At 40.1% G+C, this 20,619-nt stretch overlaps 2 protein-coding genes across 4 annotated transcripts in view; one reads left to right on the forward strand and one right to left on the reverse strand.

Moving 5' to 3' along the window:
* LOC124132337 (protein unc-79 homolog) overlaps nt 1-916 on the reverse strand; it is a 72,425-nt gene extending 71,509 nt beyond the window's left edge. For all 3 annotated transcript variants that reach the window (XM_048403225.1, XM_048403226.1, XM_048403224.1), the window contains exon 1: nt 618-916. In XM_048403225.1, coding sequence (XP_048259182.1) covers nt 618-639 — 22 coding nt within the window. In that variant the 5' untranslated portion in view covers nt 640-916. The remainder of the gene's footprint in view (nt 1-617) is intronic.
* Nucleotides 917-3,964: 3,048 nt separating this feature from the next.
* Nucleotides 3,965-17,047, forward strand: LOC124132338. Its single transcript, XM_046496219.2, has 5 exons — nt 3,965-4,206; nt 5,540-5,567; nt 7,426-7,623; nt 12,404-12,516; nt 13,634-17,047. Exons 1-5 carry the CDS (start codon nt 4,072-4,074, stop codon nt 13,781-13,783), a joined length of 624 nt encoding a protein of 207 aa, XP_046352175.1. The 5' UTR covers nt 3,965-4,071; the 3' UTR covers nt 13,784-17,047.
* The last annotated feature ends 3,572 nt before the right edge of the window (nt 17,048-20,619 follow it).

Consider the following 20,619-nt stretch of genomic DNA (forward strand, 5'->3'; position numbering starts at 1 on the left):
GCTGAGTGTGGTTTAACAACGAACAAACAAAAACATTTTTGGTATATTTGAGATTATTAACAGGACACAAGCTTAAAAAGGGTATTGTAATCGTGACTGATCAGCTGCATGATATATACTACAATCTATGAAAAACAATTTAAGACATGTTGCGTACGGTTTTAATAAGCACCCCATTTGTCAGTTTTCTAAGCAGCCTAGCCATTATTGTATTACCGTATTCGACGTAATAAGCGCCCCGCTCTAATAAGCGCCCATGGTGATATTTGCTGATATATAGGCTAGTGAACAAACCCAATTAGCACCCCTTCCGATTGATCAATGTACACAAGACTTAATTATTCGCGTATAATACGCACAAGTGTGTTATATGCACCCTTAATTATGGGCAAATAAATTCTGGAAAAATATATCTGTTGTATATAAACATTTCAGGCTGTCAGCATAAACCACAAAATTTATCTTTTAACTCTGTTTATTTCTAATTTTGAGAGCGCCATTGGCGCTTATTACGTCGAATACGGTATTACGGCAAATACGGTACTAAAATGATTATCATCACACAAATCATTAGAGGTACCAAATACAGTTGTCTATGCATCTAACACGTCACTTACATGTAGCGGCTCTGGTCGCCATCTCGAACACAGCTCAGCGAAGTAAACAAATGTATTGATGCCGGGCCGTTATCGCAGACTCAACAGGCTTCGGCGAATCGCAATGGCTACTGTGCAGCAATAATTGCAGGTCTCCGCTTCTAGTTGAATTGTGGTCGTTTCAGATGCATCTGGCGCATGTCACCTTCCTGGCAAAGAGTTCTCCATGCATCGCGGATCTTGTTGTAACGTTTTACATGTTTGCTTCGTCTGTACAACAATTTCTGCTACAGATGTCAGTGGCCATTTTTCTTGCAGAACAGTCCATTCTCGCGTCACAGAGATGAAAAGCTCTGTTGATTGAGATAATGGGTGATTATCAGTATTGTGTGGCATCGGAAACGCTGTCACATTATTTATACGACAAGTTTACGAATAAGCATTTTATGGAAATGTTCTCTATGTGATTAATAAATATGCATCACTCTGAAGGATAAAAATATCTATACCTACGGTGCCAAAATAGAATCGTCCGATAATACCAATCGTCCTGACGCGCGGCTAGGATCAATATCGCTCCTCGCAGCGTTATCTCTATTTCTACAATCTCAGTAGTATGCCGTGATCGTAGTGAAAGCAGCACGCGTTGGTATGGAGCTTTGAATCAATAGCAGCACTGTTGGCCTTTATCTAAACAATTTGAGTGTAGGGACTGGTATGGCAAGCGGTAATTTGAGAAAACTTTCATCGGCACCTTTCATGATATTTAATACCATATTTTATATTCGTACTGTAATACGTTTCTTGCTTTATCGAGCTATCCATTTAACAGCTTTAACAAAGGTACTAAGCTATATGCATCCCTTTACATTACATTTTATTGTAATTTCCTCCCAATTCATAGGAATGATAATGCTTTGTTTTATATGTTTGTTTGAGTGAGTGAGTGAGTGAGTGAGTGAGTTGGGTTTAACTCCGCTTTTAACAGTATTCCAGTTATATCACGGCGTGTCAGCTTAATGTGGGAGGAAAGCCCAAAGTGATGCAGGTCTCAGACGTTTACCACTTCGGTGAAACCCACGAGCACGGGTATGGTGCTGACAAATCTAGAAACATAATCGGGGCGAACCGTGATTCGAACCCACAATCATAGGTTTCTGGCGAGCGCAAGGGACGCAACTCTTCACAGCGAATCGCAGCGCCTTAGATGACTGGGCCACCCGTGCCCCCATATGTTTGTTTGAATCTTGATTCAGTGATTCGGGTTAGAATTGGTTTTAAGTAATTCATGCTTGTCGTTAGAGGCGACTATCAAGATCTGGTGGTCAGGCTTGGCGTCATCGTAACCCAATTTATTAAATCGATGCTCATGATGTTAATCACTGGAGTGTCTGGTACAGACTCGATTGTATACAAGCCCTCGTCATATAGCTGGAATACAATCTTGATCTTAGTTCTTGCTATCGCTAAACAAAGATCTTTGTTCAGCGGCAGCGAGCACTTAGATCTGATTTTAATGAGATTGCTGTCCAGATAGTTTAAACTGACTTTATTTCACCTTATCCTTTTACGTTAAATCAAATTGAAAGTTGCGAAAGTGGTGGGTGCATCACACTCACGGGGACCCTCGATCTTTTAATCTAGTCGTACATTGTAAATGGATATAGCTCGATTATATAATGTCTGTAGAAGCTCTATGCATAAATTATATAGAAAGCAAACCGAATTTGATGCGTGTTACTATCTTGTTTGGTTTAATAAAGTGTTTGTAAACATCTCTCGCTCTCATGAGATTGCTTCAGTTCTGCCTCGTAGTTGCAAAATGAATGACGTCTCGCGGTTTTAAAGAATGAAAAAAGTAGTCCCGGTGTGACAGAGGCCACGGTTATCCAATCAAAACGAATAAAACAAGGTCAACCGACACACGTGTGACGTGCGGATTTAGTATCTTACCACCTGTATCTTCACCACGTGGGAAACAACAACAATGAAAATGCATCACAATGCTTAGCAGACCATTGTGAAGTCATTGTTACCATGACGTCACAATCAAATGACATCACTAATCGCTCTGCTACTGAAGCGGTTAGCAGTGGTTGGGTGGTTTGTTGTTTAACGCCGCACTCAGCAATATTCCAGCTATATGACGGCGGTCTGTAAAATAATCGAGTCTGGACCAGACAATCCAGTGATTGATATCATGAGCATCGATCCACGCAATTGGGATCGATGGCATGCATCAACCAAGTCAGCCAGCCTGACCACCCGATCCCGTTAGTCGCCTTTTACGACAAGCACAGTCATCTTTTACGGCAAGCATTGGTTGCTGAAGACCTATTCTACCCCGGAATCTTCACGGGTCCCTCGTCATACGAGGTATGCCGTTAGCAGTACTTTTTACACTTAGACACTGCTTATTACTGTCTGCAAAATGAAACAGTTGGAAGAATGATGTTGGATGATAAATAAAATCTCACCCTCGTGTCTTTTCATATCAAATATATCAACACTCGTTGATATATTTGATATCAAAGAACACTCGGGTGAAATTCTCTATATAACAAATGGGATTGTAAAATACACATGGGAAGAAAAACATATTTACTGGAAAATAGTTAAAAGGAAATCATAGGAGAGAATCATTTATTGTATTTGCATGTGGGGCCCGACCAGGGTGCTGTTGTATCAGTGCTACGATGATCGTACGTCTATGTTAAAGTATGGGAGTTGCGATCACCTTAGTGCTAAGATCCCTTTGTACAGCGGCACCTAGTTCCGAAGAAGCTTTCAGAAATTGCTATATGATTCATCTTTTCTCAAATCATTCGGAGGCAAGTTCAGATTCTGGTGGCCTCCTAAGCAAATGAATTTATACCGAAGTTGTTACCGGAGAAACCAGAAATGGGCTTCACACATTGTAACCAGGGTCTTCGGCGTGACGAGCAAACGCTTTAACCACTAGGCTACCCGACCGCCGACAGATACCATATCTTACCCTTCCTACTCAGGTATTGGCCCATGGGTTTAAGAACTGCGAGTTGGAGATTTACATTACTTGTGCCTTGCTTCTCTGGGTTACCCTTCCTTTGATTGTTCTCAAACAATCGTGCATTTCTAAATTGTGACGTCATAGACTGGATGACGTCCGTTCTCAACAATACTGAGAGTTGTTTCAATAACCAAAGAAAAACGCCCCATCCAGTGTGAACTGATTCACTGATGCGGCGTAATATTCGCACTAGGAAACCACAATTCCCTCAAGCAGGACAGTGATATTAAATGCCGGACCCATATACATAAATAGGCATGCTTCTTGGGCCTGTGTGCAAAACCTGTTTCATTTCAGTCCGGTAAACAACTGAGACAATCCAGGGGAGGTAACTCTCACCACTAAAAGGAAATATTAACGACTGTAATAACATCGTGCCGAAATTTGCTTTGTTTGGGAATCGCATCCTGCAACCACACCGGCAATATGTCTAAGATCTATTTTGTCAACATCTCAGTGACCCCGCTCAAGGAAGGGATGGACATGGTGCTATTTGTGTCAAAACTCGCAGGATTAGTGCAAAATTACTCCAACCACACGAAGATTCTTCACAAGTTCAAAGTAGGCTTTGTGCTTTTACAACACGTATCAGTTGTTTATTATATGTTCCCCACACTGTTCTTAGGGCTTGCTTAGACTAAATTCACGTCTGTGGGTTGAAAAGTCCAAACTGATTTGTAAGTAAGAATAATGGAATGGTAGATCGATTTGCATATATAGGGCCTATGACCACGGATGTAGGTTGATAAACATGTCAATAAAAGATTTGAACATATATGGTGACAAACACGATGTATAATAATAGATATATAGAAAGTATATTCATATGTTATCACGACACAACAAATATAGGATCGTATAGCAGTTTGTATTTTTAAAAAAAGGCATGTTATAGCTATAAATCTGTTGCTCAAAGAATTTATATGTATATTTATGAATATATGACTGTGTCCACTTAACTGGAAGGGATGCGTTGGTATTTGTGTTCCAAAGTAGATTTGTATGAGCAGGGAATTCGTACCCAGATATGCTTTAGGCCAGTTACAAAAATATTCATGTTTCTTGATTTTATATTTTCATTGTGCTTTTTTACAAATCTGTAAAAGTCAATTTGAATTGATGACAATTTGACCTTTTTTTGAAAGGGACCCAGCTGTGAAGTATAAAGAGGTGTGTCCAAAGCATTGGTGACCAGGGCTGGGCTTCGCCATGAATATGGCATACTCTGCCTTCGAAATTCACGCTAGTCCGCAGGCCTGAGATTACTAAACTCGTTTAATTAATGTACTAAAAAAATATTACAGTAATGTTTCGGACCGAAACATGGGTATCAAACTTATAAAGGCTGAAGGGGCCGTTGTCAGCACAGGTACTATAGACATGTATACATAAATGTACCCCAGCCAAAAGTGGAATACAGAAATGTACCTGGTACACTGAGTCTATCTTCCCTAACCCGAAACTAAAACCGGTTCATGTTGTAGTTTCTGTATACAGAAACGTACCTGGGGTACATTTGTAGTACCTGAAATTGTTTCTGTACTTTGTCCTCAGGACTAGTCTTAAAAAATAAATTTCTAAAGCTGCATTTTATGGACAGCATTTGCAGAAAGTTGGCATCCGGTGCAAAAACAAAATCGAAGCTGAAAAGTTCAAAAGGGTTCAATTTTGGAGGCGGGCAGGTATTGAGAAACAAGGAATTTATTAACACAAAAGTTTAATGTGCATAATTATTTCATTAAATATGGCAATTCTTATGAGTTTCATCTGGGTACAAATTCACTACTCTTGTTTTGTATATGTGTATTTATATAAAATCATTATTTTATATTTTTGAAATTTATTTATTTATTGTTTGTATTACATTATTTATTTTTCTGTTATGCCAACACAGGTAACTGGAGAGCCCCAGATAGTAGCTAGTGAGTTTATATATATTACTCACAATATCATATATTTTGTATCATTTATTGATTATTTATCATATTTCTCATATATGCTCTTTATACATTTTTATGATAATGTCATATCATATAGATATTAGATATTCAGTAACAAACACACTAGCAGCATGTAATACACACAATGCTAAACATTCCTGAGATATCCTTTGTGAACATGACAGGGGCACAGGTGGCCCAGTCGTCTAAGGCGCCGCGATTCGCTGTGCAGAGTTGTGTCCCTTGGGTACGCCAGAAACCTATGATTGTGGGTTCGAATCCCAGTTCGCCCCGATTATGTTTCTAGGTATGTCAGCACCATACCCGTGCTTGTGGGTTTCACCGAAGTGGTAAACGTCTGAGACCTGCATAACTTCGGGCTTTCCTCCCACATTAAGCTGACACGCCGCGATATAACTGGAATACTGTTAAAAGCCGCGTTAAACCCAACTCACTCACTCACTCATTAACATCACTGCAGGAGAAAGTGGTCCTCTAGTAATATCTTAACTCTTTCACTTCTAAACAAGAGCATTAAGAGCCCTGAATAGTTTCACCCTAATACTTAACCTTACCAGAAATAATTTATAAACTAATTTTACTTTCATAAACTTGGGCCAGTAGAGTCCTTCTTGCACATTGAAATGTTAACAGTTACATTTAGAACCCTAGCTGCACTTAACGCTTAAAAAAGAAAAGGCATATGTTCTATAAGTGTTTGTGTTCATTATGTACAGAGATAAGCCAGAAAATGTTTAAATCTAACAGGTAAGATTGCCAATTAAAATGTTGAGATTGTCAAAAACTCTTGAACATGTTAAACATTTAATGTACCGGTACATGACTTGTCGTAAGAGGTGACTAACGGGATCGGGTGGTCAGGCTCGCTGACTTGGTTGATGCATGTCATTGTATCCAAGTTGCGTGGACCGATGTCAATCACTGGATTGTCTGGTCCAGACTTGATTATTTACGACCGCCATCATACAGCTGGAATACTGCCGAGTGCGGCGTTAAACAACAAACAAACGAACAACAAACATTGTTAGTCACTGGATTGTCTGGTAGTTACTTGATTATTTACAGGCCACTCTCATATAGCTTGAATATTGTCGAGTCTTGCATTGGATAAGAAAGAAAAAACAAAAAAACCAATCAATAAACATGTTTAAGGCCTTGTGTATAGGTACAGAAGGAACTGACCTGTGTATTTCATCACTTAGTATTTTAGGATGTCGGTAACAGTTTGCTTCATCCCACGTCCTTTTCGGACTTAAATTCTGCCTGTGATTGAATTTAATTAAAACAAGGCCAGACTTTTTTTTTATTGTTTTTGGTTTGCTTAAAAAATATAAGGACTTTTGCTATTCTTTTTGTGATTTTTCAAAGTGTTATTTGATTTGTTGCCATGTGAACAAGTTAGTTTATCTTAACAGTCTTACAGTTTAACCTATTGATTATAGAATGTTTGAATGGGGAACAAACAAGTTTGCAATTTTTGAGAGCAAGAAATGTTGGGATTTTTAAAAACTCCTTTATTCATGATATAAGTCTTGTTGGAATCCATAAACCAGTTCATATAAGACTCATTGAAGATCGATGTTAATCATGTGACGTCAGTGTCCTGCAAGGTTGATAATAATGATAATAACCACAAGAATATACAAATTTATAACAAATACATTATGCATAGATTTGAATAAAAAAAGCATAAGTAAGATTCTCAAATCATTATCAAGTTATATATATTTAAATGGTAATTATTATTATCATTAATATTGTTGGTATTATTATGGGTGTTCCATCACCTTGACCTTTACGCATCGTTACCTTGTTTCAGTCATTGAGGTGGCTGATGTTATTGGACTAGAGAGGACAATTGCTGGGCTGTATCGCCTTGGTAACGTGTCTGTGACATGCACCCCTCTCTACTGCTATGAGGACTTCGCCAACTTTCTGGAAGTGGGGCCGATCACATTCCCAGGACCATTGCCGGAAAATGACCTCTACTGGCTCGAGTTTGATTTGGAGTATAAAGGTAAGTGTCTGCAGAGTAGCTGCTGTTGCCAAAATACCATCTTCCTGAGGCAAGGGAGTTAACTGACTTCATGAATCCAGTTTCCATCCTTGCCGAACTAGGGTGGAATTTCCAGGCTCGATCGTAGCACCATCTGTGGCGATTATGAGTTATGTCCTTTCTATGTCCCTCCTACTGACCAATCAGATTGCATCTCTCATATGTAATCTGATTGGTCAATAGGAGAGACATAAAAGAGGGACATAACTCGTAATCGCCACTGACGGTGCTACAATCGATTACATCTCTCATATTATGCTTGTTGTAAGCGGCTCATGATATCAATCACTGGATTGTCTGGTTCGGACTTGATTATTTACAGGCCACTGTCATATAGCTGGAATATTGCTGAATGTGGCGTTAAACAACAAACAAAACAAAACAAAAAAACCCATCTCTCATATAAGTTGCATTTGGTTCAAACAAAAGATGCCAAAACACAGGATGGTGGTGAGGTGAAATGATGTTTAAAGTCATGTTCACGATTATTGCACTTCTATAACTGTCTGTGTCTGGGTGTCCTCTCTGTACTGGTCTGGACTAATGCTTGTTATATATAGTGCTAGCCCACAGTTTTTAATATGAATACCCACTCAGACACAGTATACTGATTCCGAGCTGACCAGTTCTTGTTTCTTATCCACGAGTTCCAGACATCTTTCAACATCTGTTGGTATGACATGATGAGGGATCAAACCACCGACTTTCAGCTCTCCCAGCAGACGTTTAATCCACTTGGTCGCGGTCTTACCAAATTATAAGATGTTTATGGTTCTTTCCAAGGATGGTTTCTTATTGAAGACAAGCTATTCTGCATTGTTTTAACTTGGTGAAGCTTACTTTACAATATAAAAAATACAGACCATGCCTATGGTAAAGAACATATGGTTTATGTTAAGGACACTTAAAATTTGTTCTCATTTCAAAACGTTGGATTGCTTAATTGAGGTGTGTTTAATCAATTAGATTTAATCATTAGATCAGATTTTTTCTCTCATATACAATACCTGCAGATCTGAGGACAGCTCCCTTGGAGTTCTTCCTGTGAAGATTCGGAGTTAGAAATAGTCTTCGGCAACCCATGCTTGTCGTAAGAGGCGACTAACGGGATCAGATGGTCAGACTTGCTGACCTTGTTGATGGATGTCATCGTATCACAATTACCTGGATCGATACTCATGGTGTCAATCACTGGATTGTCTGGTCCATACTCAATTTTTTTACAGACCGCTGTCATATAGCTGGAATATTGCTGAGTGTTGCATTAAACCACAAAGAAACAAACAGATCACATGAGTTCACCTTGAGAATGTTTTATCAGCCCAGTCTAAATGAGGGATTCATGGGTTCTTGAACCAATCAGATATCAGCTTTCTAAAACGATTTGGCTTCATTTGTTAACTACCTCAATTGAGAAACATTTATTTTAACAAAAGAAAATCCACACAGAACACTAACATACCTTCATTAGTACTCTCTTACAACAGGGTAGCCATGGTAACACAGCCTCTATAATATTTCATTTGGAACTGCTCTTTTATATTCGTTTTATATTCCTCTAACTAACCTGAACCTAGACTGTGACTAGCCTGTATTAAACTAACCTGTACCTAGCCTCTAACTAACCTGTACCTAGCCTCTCACTAACCTGTACCTAGCCTGTAACTAGCCTGTATTAAACTAACCTGTTTCTAGCCTCTAACTAACCTGTACCTAGCCTCTAACTAACCTGTACCTAGCCTCTCACTAACCTGTACCTAGCCTGTAACTAGCCTGTATTAAACTAACCTGTTTCTAGCCTCTAACTAACCTGTACCTAGCCTCTCACTAACCTGAACCTAGCCTGTAACTAGCCTGTATTAAACTAACCTGTACCCAGCCTCTAACTAACCTGTACCTAGCCTCTCACTAACCTGGACCTAGCCTGTAACTAGCCTGTATTAAACTAACCTGTTTCTAGCCTCTAACTAACCTGTACCTAGCCTCTAACTAACCTGTACCTAGCCTCTAACTAACCTGAACTTAGCCTCTAACTAGCCTGTATTAAACTAACCTGTACCCAGCCTCTAACTAACCTGTACCTAGCCTCTAACTAACCTGTACCTAGCCTCTAACTAACCTGAACCTAGCCTGTAACTAGCCTGTATAAAACTAACCTGTACCTAGCCTCTAACTAACCTGTACCTAGCCTCTAACTAACCTGAACTTAGCCTGTAACTAGCCTGTATTAAACTAACCTGTACCCAGCCTCTAACTAACCTGTACCTAGCCTCTAACTAACCTGTACCTAGCCTCTAACTAACCTGAACCTAGCCTGTAACTAGCCTGTATTAAACTAACCTGTGCCTAGCCTCTAACTAACCTGTACCTAGCCTCTAACTAACCTGTACCTAGCCTCTAACTAACCTGAACCTAGCCTGTAACTAGCCTGTATAAAACTAACCTGTACCTAGCCTCTAACTAACCTGTACCTAGCCTCTCACTAACCTGAACCTAGCCTGTAACTAGCCTGTATTAAACTAACCTGTACCTAGCCTCTAACTCACCTGTACCTAGCCTCTAACTAACCTGTACCTAGCCTCTAACTAACCTGTACCTAGCCTCTAACTAACCTGAACCTAGCCTGTAACTAGCCTGTATTAAACTAACCTGTACCTAGCCTCTAACTAACCTGTACCTAGCCTCTCACTAACCTGAACCTAGCCTGTACCTAGCCTGTATTAAACTAACCTGTACCTAGCCTCTAACTCACCTGTACCTAGCCTCTAACTAACCTGTGCCTAGCCTCTCACTAACCTGAACCTAGCCTGTAACTAGCCTGTATTAAACTAACCTGTACCTAGCCTCTAACTCACCTGTACCTAGCCTCTAACTAACCTGTACCTAGCCTCTAACTAACCTGTGCCTAGCCTCTAACTAACCTGTACCTAGCCTCTAACTAACCTGTACCTAGCCTCTAACTAACCTGAACCTAGCCTGTAACTAGCCTGTATAAAACTAACCTGTACCTAGCCTCTAACTAACCTGTACCTAGCCTCTCACTAACCTGAACCTAGCCTGTAACTAGCCTGTATTAAACTAACCTGTACCTAGCCTCTAACTCACCTGTACCTAGCCTCTAACTAACCTGTACCTAGCCTCTAACTAACCTGTACCTAGCCTCTAACTAACCTGAACCTAGCCTGTAACTAGCCTGTATTAAACTAACCTGTACCTAGCCTCTAACTAACCTGTGCCTAGCCTCTAACTAACCTGTACCTAGCCTCTAACTAACCTGTACCTAGCCTCTAACTAACCTGAACCTAGCCTGTAACTAGCCTGTATAAAACTAACCTGTACCTAGCCTCTAACTAACCTGTACCTAGCCTCTCACTAACCTGAACCTAGCCTGTAACTAGCCTGTATTAAACTAACCTGTACCTAGCCTCTAACTCACCTGTACCTAGCCTCTAACTAACCTATACCTAGCCTGTTACTAGCCTGTATTAAACTAACCTGTACCCAGCCTCTAACTAACCTGTACCTAGCCTCTCACTAACCTGAACCTAGCCTGTAACTAGCCTGTATTAAACTAACCTGTGCCTAGCCTCTAACTAACCTGTACCTAGCCTCTAACTAACCTGTACCTAGCCTCTAACTAACCTGAACCTAGCCTGTAACTAGCCTGTATAAAACTAACCTGTACCTAGCCTCTAACTAACCTGTACCTAGCCTCTAACTAACCTGGACCTAGCCTGTAACTAACCTGTACCTAGCCTGTAACTAACCTGTACCTAGCCTCTAACTAACCTGTACCTAGCCTCAATCCTGTACCTAGCCTGTATTAAAATAACCTGTACCTAGCCTCTAACTAACCTGTTTCTAGCCTCTAACTAACCTGTACCTTGCCTCTAACTAACCTGAACCTAGCCTGTACGTAGCCTGTATTAAACTAACCTGTACCTAGCCTCTAACTAACCTGTACCTAGCCTCTAACTAACCTGTACCTAGCCTCTAACTAACCTGAACCTAGCCTGTACCTAGCCTGTATTAAACTAACCTGTACCTAGCCTGTATTAAAATAACCTGTACCTAGCCTCTAACTAACCTGTACCTAGCCTCTAACCTGTACCTAGCCTCTAACTAACCTGTAACTAGCCTGTATTAAACTAACCTGTTCCTAGCCTCTAACTAACCTGTACCTAGCCTCTAACTAACCTGTACCTAGCCTCTAACTTACCTGGACCTAGCCTCTAACTAACCTGTACCTAGCCTCTAACCAACCTGGACCTAGCCTGTAACTAGCCTGTATTAAACTAACCTGTACCTAGCCTCTAACTAACCTGTAACTAGCCTCTCACTAACCTGTACCTAGCCTCCAACCTGAACCTAGCCTGTACCTAGCCTGTATTAAAATAACCTGTACCTAGCCTCTAACTAACCTGTTTCTAGCCTCTAACTAACCTGTACCTAGCCTCTAACTAACCTGAACCTAGCCTGTACCTAGCCTGTTTTAAACTAACCTGTACCTAGCCTGTACCTAGCTTTTAACAAGCATGTAGAAGCATCAATGCTGATTGGCTAATGAGAAAGTTCACCTCATCATGCTGATGCAACCTCCATCGAGGTGTCGTCAGATCTTCACACACAGAGGTTTCGTACCTGAGTAAAAGATTTGCTTGTCATGATATCTATGTATATACGACAAATATTGTATAGTTAATGAGGTAGAAGCATGGTCAAGGCTAATGTCATGTTACAGGGAAAAGCCTGGATCAGTTTGTGGAGATCTGGAGGAAAGAGGCCCACATGGCGCTGAGTTCCAGAGCTGAAGGTCTGCCTGTTGCCCTGTACAAGGTGCTGATGGAGAGGAAAGTAGGTATCCATGGATGCAGCCATGGTTGTTTGTTGGTTGGCTTGTTTGTTGTTTAACGCCGCACTCAGGAATATTCCAGCTATATGACAGCGTTCTGTAAATAATCGAGTCTGGACCAGACAATCAGGAGATTAACATTCGAGCCACGCAATTGGGATCGATGACATGCATCAACCAAGTCAGCGACCTGACCACCCGATCCCGTTAGTCGCATCTTACAACAAGCATAGTCGCCTTTTACAGCAAGCATGGGTTGCTGAAGACCTATTCTACCCCTGATCTTCACGGGTCATGCAGCCATGGAACTGATGGAGAGGGAGGTAGCTATCCCCTCTCATTTTGGTTAAGATTAGTCAAAGGTCAGGGTTTTTAAATAGAAAAATGTCATGTTCTCTTTGAAGTTCATTCACTCATGAACTGACTTTTAAATGATGAAAATAGTCATAAGACCATCTATCTAAGTTTACAAATCTTATCTATGCATGTGATTTGAGGACATTGAAGGTCAAGGTCAGTGAGCATGAAGTGATCCTAAGCGCTTTTATACTCAATATCTAAGCATTTATTATTCAAATTTGACGAAACTCCATTCTCAGTGACCTTTAATGAAGTTCACCAGAAACATGGAACACTTGATATGAAGTCATGAAAAGGCTTAAAAAATCTTAGAATTGGTTCTTAGGTAGTGACTTTTGAAAATATGTAATGGGCTTTGTTTTTTAAATTTTTTTGCTTGTTCAAACTAGTACCGGTATGTAACAAAGTAAACAGTTGTGTACCATGAACCTGGGAAAGGGCCTCCCTATATAAACAAGCTTACAAACTCCTATTGCCGCCATGACCATAACCAGAGATGCACAGTTAAGCAGTGCGCATGGAAAGGGAAGTAACTCTGTGCTATATTGGATCGCATTGTTTTTAAGTATTAGAATTTTTTATTTTAAAAAAAAATGGAAATAAGAACGAAACGTGCGGCAGACTTTATGACGATGTGGGCATAGGCTGAGAACCAAGACTATTGGTTTTTTCAGCCTAACACAATACATTTTTTGATGATTAATAATACAGTAGCACTTTCCATGTGTCAAGGCACCCAAGGGTATGTATGTGTTTCAGGTACATGTGTTCCTGTGTGTGCCCGACCCTGCCAAGTTGGATGAGATGGCCTTCAACCTGCCAATCATGGTGGAGAACGGAGAGAATGTCCACATCAAATGCAAGGCCATTCAGATGCTGGACGTCTTCAGACAGAAAGTTGTGGCCTAGTGGAGCTCCATACTGGTAGACACATTTCCGCCATACTGGCGGACATATCTTGGGATTTAACATGTAACGCGAGGTGGCCTAGTGCAGCTCCATACTGGCAGACACATCACAAGATGTATCATGTAACACGATGTGGCCAAGTGGAGCTCCATACTGGCAGACACATCACAAGATGTAACATGTAACACGATGTGGCCAAGTGGAGCTCCATACTAGCAGACACATCTCCAGATGTAACATGTAACGTGATGTGGCCAAGTGTAGCTCCATACTGGCAGACACATCTCTGAATGTAACATGTAACACGATGTGTCCAAGTGGAGCTCCATACTGGCAGACACATCTCAAGATGTAACATGTAACACGATGTGGCCAAGTGGAGCTCCATACTAGCAGACACATCTCCAGATGTAACATGTAACACGATGTGGCCAAGTGGAGCTCCATACTGGCAGACACATCTCCAGATGTAACATGTAACGTGATGTGGCCAAGTGTAGCTCCATACTGGCAGACACATCTCTGGATGTAACATGTAACACGATGTGTCCAAGTGGAGCTCCATACTGGCAGACACATCTCCAGATGTAACATGTAACACTATGTGGCCAAGTGGAGCTCCATACTAGCAGACACATCTCCAGATGTAACATGTAACACGATGTGGCCAAGTGGAGCTCCATACTGGCAGACACATCTCCAGATGTAACATGTAACCAAGTATCTCACAACAGATGTAGTGAAGGGCGAAGTGTATTAAGCTCTCTCATCATGGGCAGGAACTTTTAACCAAATACAGGTATGTCTTGACAATGGGTTCGTCTCATTTGTGACATAAGTCATGTACATGTTTGTAATATTTCATAGTTTGAGTGTACAATATATGTTATCATTGTTCGACCACGTTGTGAGAAAATGATTTGTGTATTATCGTTGACTATAAGCATACGTCTCCAGGCTGTTGGTGGTATCAAGTTTCTGTGTTTTGTTGCTTGGGTCAGAACTGGGTTTTGAAAATATAATAAACCTGTGTTTTAAATTACATATAGAGATATACATACATAGATATGAAATTGTTGTCATATATCACTGAAGGGATGCTTTGCTTCAGAATTTAGAACCCACAGTGATTGACTGATTAGAAATGTTGCCTGACAAGAGAGTAATGAATCAGATCTGTTATTATGGCATTGGTGGGAAGCAACATCTTAACAATAATAGCTAGGGATCGTGAATATTTTTGAGGTTATATTTATGAAATTGTGTGCTCAATCCTCACTATAAAAATATAACCCCAAAAATGTTATCGTCCTACGCCTTTGTTCAGTATGTAGTGACTGATTTATCCACCTTCTGGACCTCGAATCATGGAGATGAGATCCAAAATGTAAGACTAAATTCCTCATCCTATACCTGTAGATCGCAATCTCATTAAAATCAGATCTTAGTTCTCGCTACCGCTAAACAAAGATCTGAGCACATCCCATTACGGGTCATGTCAGAACAACCTTTCACATACTTTGACAGACCGATGAAATGACTAACAAGAAGTCGACATTAGCCAATCAGAAAGCAGCTTTCTCGAGCTTTATGGCACAAGATTTCAAACTGGCAACTACACTTGAAAAATATGTTGCCCACGTACTATGCAAAGTCTCTTCCTTTCAAATGTTTATCCCATTAAAGCGAGATAGACGATGCTTTATACGGCATGTTGTAATTGTCGTTCGGAATATCCTGTGTTGTCCTTTTCGACAGTTGCATGAATAGAAATCACATTCCGACTGTCACTTTCATGATCTGGTAAGCAAGGCTCTGGTAAGCTTGGATGAAAGGTCGTTCTGATGTGACCAGTAATGGGATGTCCTCAGATCTTTGTTTAGCGATAACTAAGATCTGATTTCAATCATTATTGCCAGGACAGTGACTGGATTAGGGATGTCCCAGCACATCATTACCCTATTGTCTTGTGTATAGTACACGCTTGAGTTGAAGGCACACACCCCATTGTTGGGAAGAGGTTCGGGGGAAACTTACATACTATTTGGTATATAATAAGCTGTCAAAAACTACTGAGATCACATCAGGTGAACAAACAATAGATAAAAAACTTGGTCAACAAGACTTCACCGAAAATTAATGTACACAATATTAAATGAAATTATGAATAAAATTATGGATGTAGATTATAAACATGAAGCCACAAATTGAACACTTTATTACGGTGTTTAAGGCTTAAAAAATAAAAGAATTGATTCTCAGCATTTTGAAAATATAGTGCAGATGGTGTCTTTGTTTTTTGTCTGTTTTTGTTGTTGTTCAAACTAAGATGTACCCAAACAAACAGTTGTGTACAATCAGCCTGGGAAAGGGCTCCCTACAGAAATGTATGTTTTGATGAGTAAAATACTGGAATACAGTATTTGACTACCGTTGGTCTTGGAATATTTAAGGATTTTTATATATTTTTTTTTAAAAATGGAAATAAAAAACCAAACGTGTGGTGAACTTTATGATGATGACTGAGAACCAAGACTAATATTTTTTTTAGTCTAATAACAGGACTTTAGTACAGATTTTGTTTACATGCAGTTTTCGGAGCTATTTACTTTGGAATTAATTCATTTCCTGCATGTTTAATATGTAACCCCCTCAGCTGTATTTTTTGGGGTGGTAGGGGGGAATTGAACATTATACACAGGAATATATGGCATTATTGGTTATGAATTTAACCAAATTACCTCGTCATAATCCTGTCTAGTGTACAAGAACTCAGCCCTAACTTTATATCATAAACATTCTGAATGGCTCATTTTCATTGGAGTTTGAATGTTTTCCCTTTGGCTTATTTCTACCTTTATAGGGCAGTGGTTAGCCTAGTGGTTAAAGTGTTTGCTCGTCGGACCAAAGACATGGGTTTGATTCCCAACATGGATATGTGTGAAGCCCATGCCTGGTGTTTCCCTCAATGATATTGCTTCCTAAAACCAAACTCACTCACTTTTTCTACCATAAGAAATATTAATATTTAATCTGTAAACTACTATATGCAGGTTGCTATATATTTTATCTATATTATAACCACATGGGCGGATGTTGTAATGGGTGGATGGGGTCCATTTGGGAATTTGTCACTTCAGTGTGGGATTGGGAGGAGCAGATGTTCAATGTTTTACCTTCAGCATCAGGATGTATCAGTGGGGTTGGGTGGAGTGTTTAACTTGTCGAAATACACATGTGTATCAATAAAACAAGGATATTCTTCGTGATTATTTGTTTTTTATTCTGGAATGTTATTACAGAGATGTAGAAAAGGGAGGAGTTCAAATGTTTGATGTCTGATAAACATCATAATTCCTTGCGTTTGGGGGGAAATGTGGAGGGCAAACAGGTCTTTGAAACTTTTTTGATAAATTCAAGATAAATTATGGGAAAGATTGTGTGAATTCAAAAACACTTTTTGGTGCCATGCTGTTTCTCTTTTTATAATCTCAGAATATATCTAAACAATGTAATGTTACAAAAGTTAAGGAATAAAGATTTTATCAGACATAGAACTTTGAACTGCTCCCTTATCCACAGAATAGCATCATTGTCCCACAGTCAGCCAAGAATAACATCATTGTCCCACAGTCAGCCAAGAATAACATCATTGTCCCACAGTCAGCCAAGAATAACATCATTGTCCAACAGTCAACCACAGAATAACATAATTGTCTCACAGTCAGACCCAGAATAGCATCATTTTTCCACAGTCAGACACAGAATAACATTATCCCACAGTCAACCACAGAATAACATCATTGTCCCACAGTCAGACACAGAAGAGCATCATTGTCCCACAGTCCGACACAGAATAACATCATTGTCCCACAGTCCGACACAGAATAACATTATCCCACAGTCAACCACAGAATAACATCATTGTCCCACAGTCAGCCACATAATAACATTATCCCACAGTCAACCACAGGATAACATCATTGTCCCACAGTCGGCCAAGAATAACATCATTGTCCAACAGTCGGCCAAGAATAACATCATTGTCCCACAGTCAGCCAAGAATAACATCATTGTCCCACAGTCAGCCAAGAATAACATCATTGTCCAACAGTCAACCACAGAATAACATAATTGTCTCACAGTCAGACCCAGAATAGCATCATTTTTCCACAGTCAGACACAGAATAACATTATCCCACAGTCAACCACAGAATAACATCATTGTCCCACAGTCAGACACAGAAGAGCATCATTGTCCCACAGTCCGACACAGAATAACATCATTGTCCCACAGTCCGACACAGAATAACATTATCCCACAGTCAACCACAGAATAACATCATTGTCCCACAGTCAGCCACATAATAACATTATCCCACAGTCAACCACAGGATAACATCATTGTCCCACAGTCAGACACAGAATAACATCATTGTCATAGTCAAAAACATAATAACATTATCTCACAGTCAACCACAGAATGACATCATTGTCCCACAGTCAGCCACATAATAACAATATCCCACAGTCAACCACATAATAACACCATTGTCCCACAGTCATACACATAATAGCATCATTGTCCCACAGTCAGCCACATAATAACATTATCCATCAGTCAACCACAGAATAACATCATTGTCCCACAGTCAGACACAGAATAACATCATTGTCCCACAGTCAGCCACATAATAACATTATCCCACAGTCAATCACAGAATAACATCAGTGTCCCACAGTCAGACACATAATAACAATATCCCACAGTCAACCACAGAATAACATCATTGTCCCACAGTCAGACACAGAATAGCATCATTGTCCCACAGTCAGCCACATAATAACATTGTCCCACAGTCAACCACATAATAACATCATTGTCCCACAGTCAGACACAGAATAACATCATTGTCACAGTCAGCCACATAATAACATTATCCCACAGTCAACCACAGAATAACATCACTGTCCCAAAGTCAGACACAGAATAACATCATTGTCCCACAGTCAGCTACATAATAACATTAAACCACAGTCAACCACAGAATAACATCATTGTCCCACAGTCAGACACAGAATAACATCATTGTCATAGTCAAAAACATAATAACATTATCTCACAGTCAACCACAGAATGACATCATTGTCCCACAGTCAGCCACATAATAACAATATCCCACAGTCAACCACAGAATAACATCATTGTCCCAGTCAGACACAGAATAACATCATTGTCCCACAGTCAGACACAGAATAACATCATTGTCCCACAGTCAGCCAAATAATAAGATTATCTCACAGTCAACCACAGAATAACATCATTGTCCCACAGTCAAACACATACTAACAATATCCCACACTCAACCACAGAATAACATTATCCCACAGTCAGACACAGAATATCATCATTGTCCCAGTCAGACACATAATAACATTATCCCACAGTCAGACACAGAATAACAGCATTGTCCCTCAGACAGCCACATAATAACATTATCCGACAGTCAACCACAGAATAACATCATTGTCCCACAGTCAGACACAGAATAACATCATTGTCCCACAGACAGCCACATAATAACATTATCCGACAGTCAACCACAGAATAACATCATTGTCCCACAGTCCGACACAGAATAACATCATTGTCCCACAGACAGCCACATAATAACATTATCCCACAGTCAACCACAGAATAACATCATTGTCCCACAGTCAGACACAGAATAACATCATTGTCCCACAGACAGCCACATAATAACATTATCCCACAGTCAACCACAGAATAACATCATTGTCCCACAGTCAGACACAGAATAACATCATTGTCCCACAGTCAACCACAGAATAACATCATTGTCCCACAGTCAGACACATAATAACATCATTGTCCCACAGTCAGACACAGCATAACATCATTGTCCCAGTCACCACAGCATAACATCGTTCTCTATATACTGAGGATATTGTATAGACACTTTTGTTTCTGAACACCATGACATATACACACCAAAAGGGCGTACTAATGATGGTGCTGGGGTTGTGCTCTGTTACAATCAAAATTTCCGAATCGAAATTTTAGAAAGCTGACATCAGATTTACTCAGGAACCCACGTAGCCTTCATTTAGACTGGGCGGTCAAAGTTCGCTCGATTGGCCTGGTGCGGCCTTCTTTGTAGTTCAGGGACCGCCTCCGTGGTCTAGTGGAGCATTCGGTAGAGCAGAGATCCCTGGTTCGATCCCCGGCCGCGTCATACCAAAAGACGTTACCCTGTCTGGCGCTCGGCATTAAGGGGCTAAAACTAGGACTGGTCAGTATACTGTGTCTGAGTGGGGTATTCATGTTAAACTGTGACATGATATCTCAGTGGGCTAGCACTATAAATCGGCATCAGTCCGGACTAGTAAAAGCAGCCACACACACGTGCATGCACGTCGCTGTATAAGTGCAATAATCTTGGACGCGACGTTAAACCCATTTCACCTCACCTCACCTCAGATCTTCAGGCAGAGAGGTATGGTAAATAACACCGGTCCATAATACCTATTACATTACCAGAAACGTTCGAGGCGCACATAAAAGTATTTACAATTTACAGTACATGGTTTTGGGGTTTATTTACACCTTTAAGACAATAGCATAGATTTGTTTGGACGTTTTCATTTTTGTTACTTATGACGTGTATTAGGGATGAGAATTTATGGATGACAACTTCTTTATTATGAGGAACACAACATTTCGGAGTATATGCTTACTCCATCAGGTGAATGAATGCTATGAGGCAGAGAGCATATTTCTGTACATGTAAGAATAACAAAAGTAATGAGATAAC

This window comes from Haliotis rufescens, unplaced genomic scaffold (genome assembly GCF_023055435.1).
Source record: "Haliotis rufescens isolate VD_foot unplaced genomic scaffold, xgHalRufe1.0.p SCAF_3, whole genome shotgun sequence".
Lineage (NCBI taxonomy): Eukaryota > Metazoa > Mollusca > Gastropoda > Lepetellida > Haliotidae > Haliotis > Haliotis rufescens.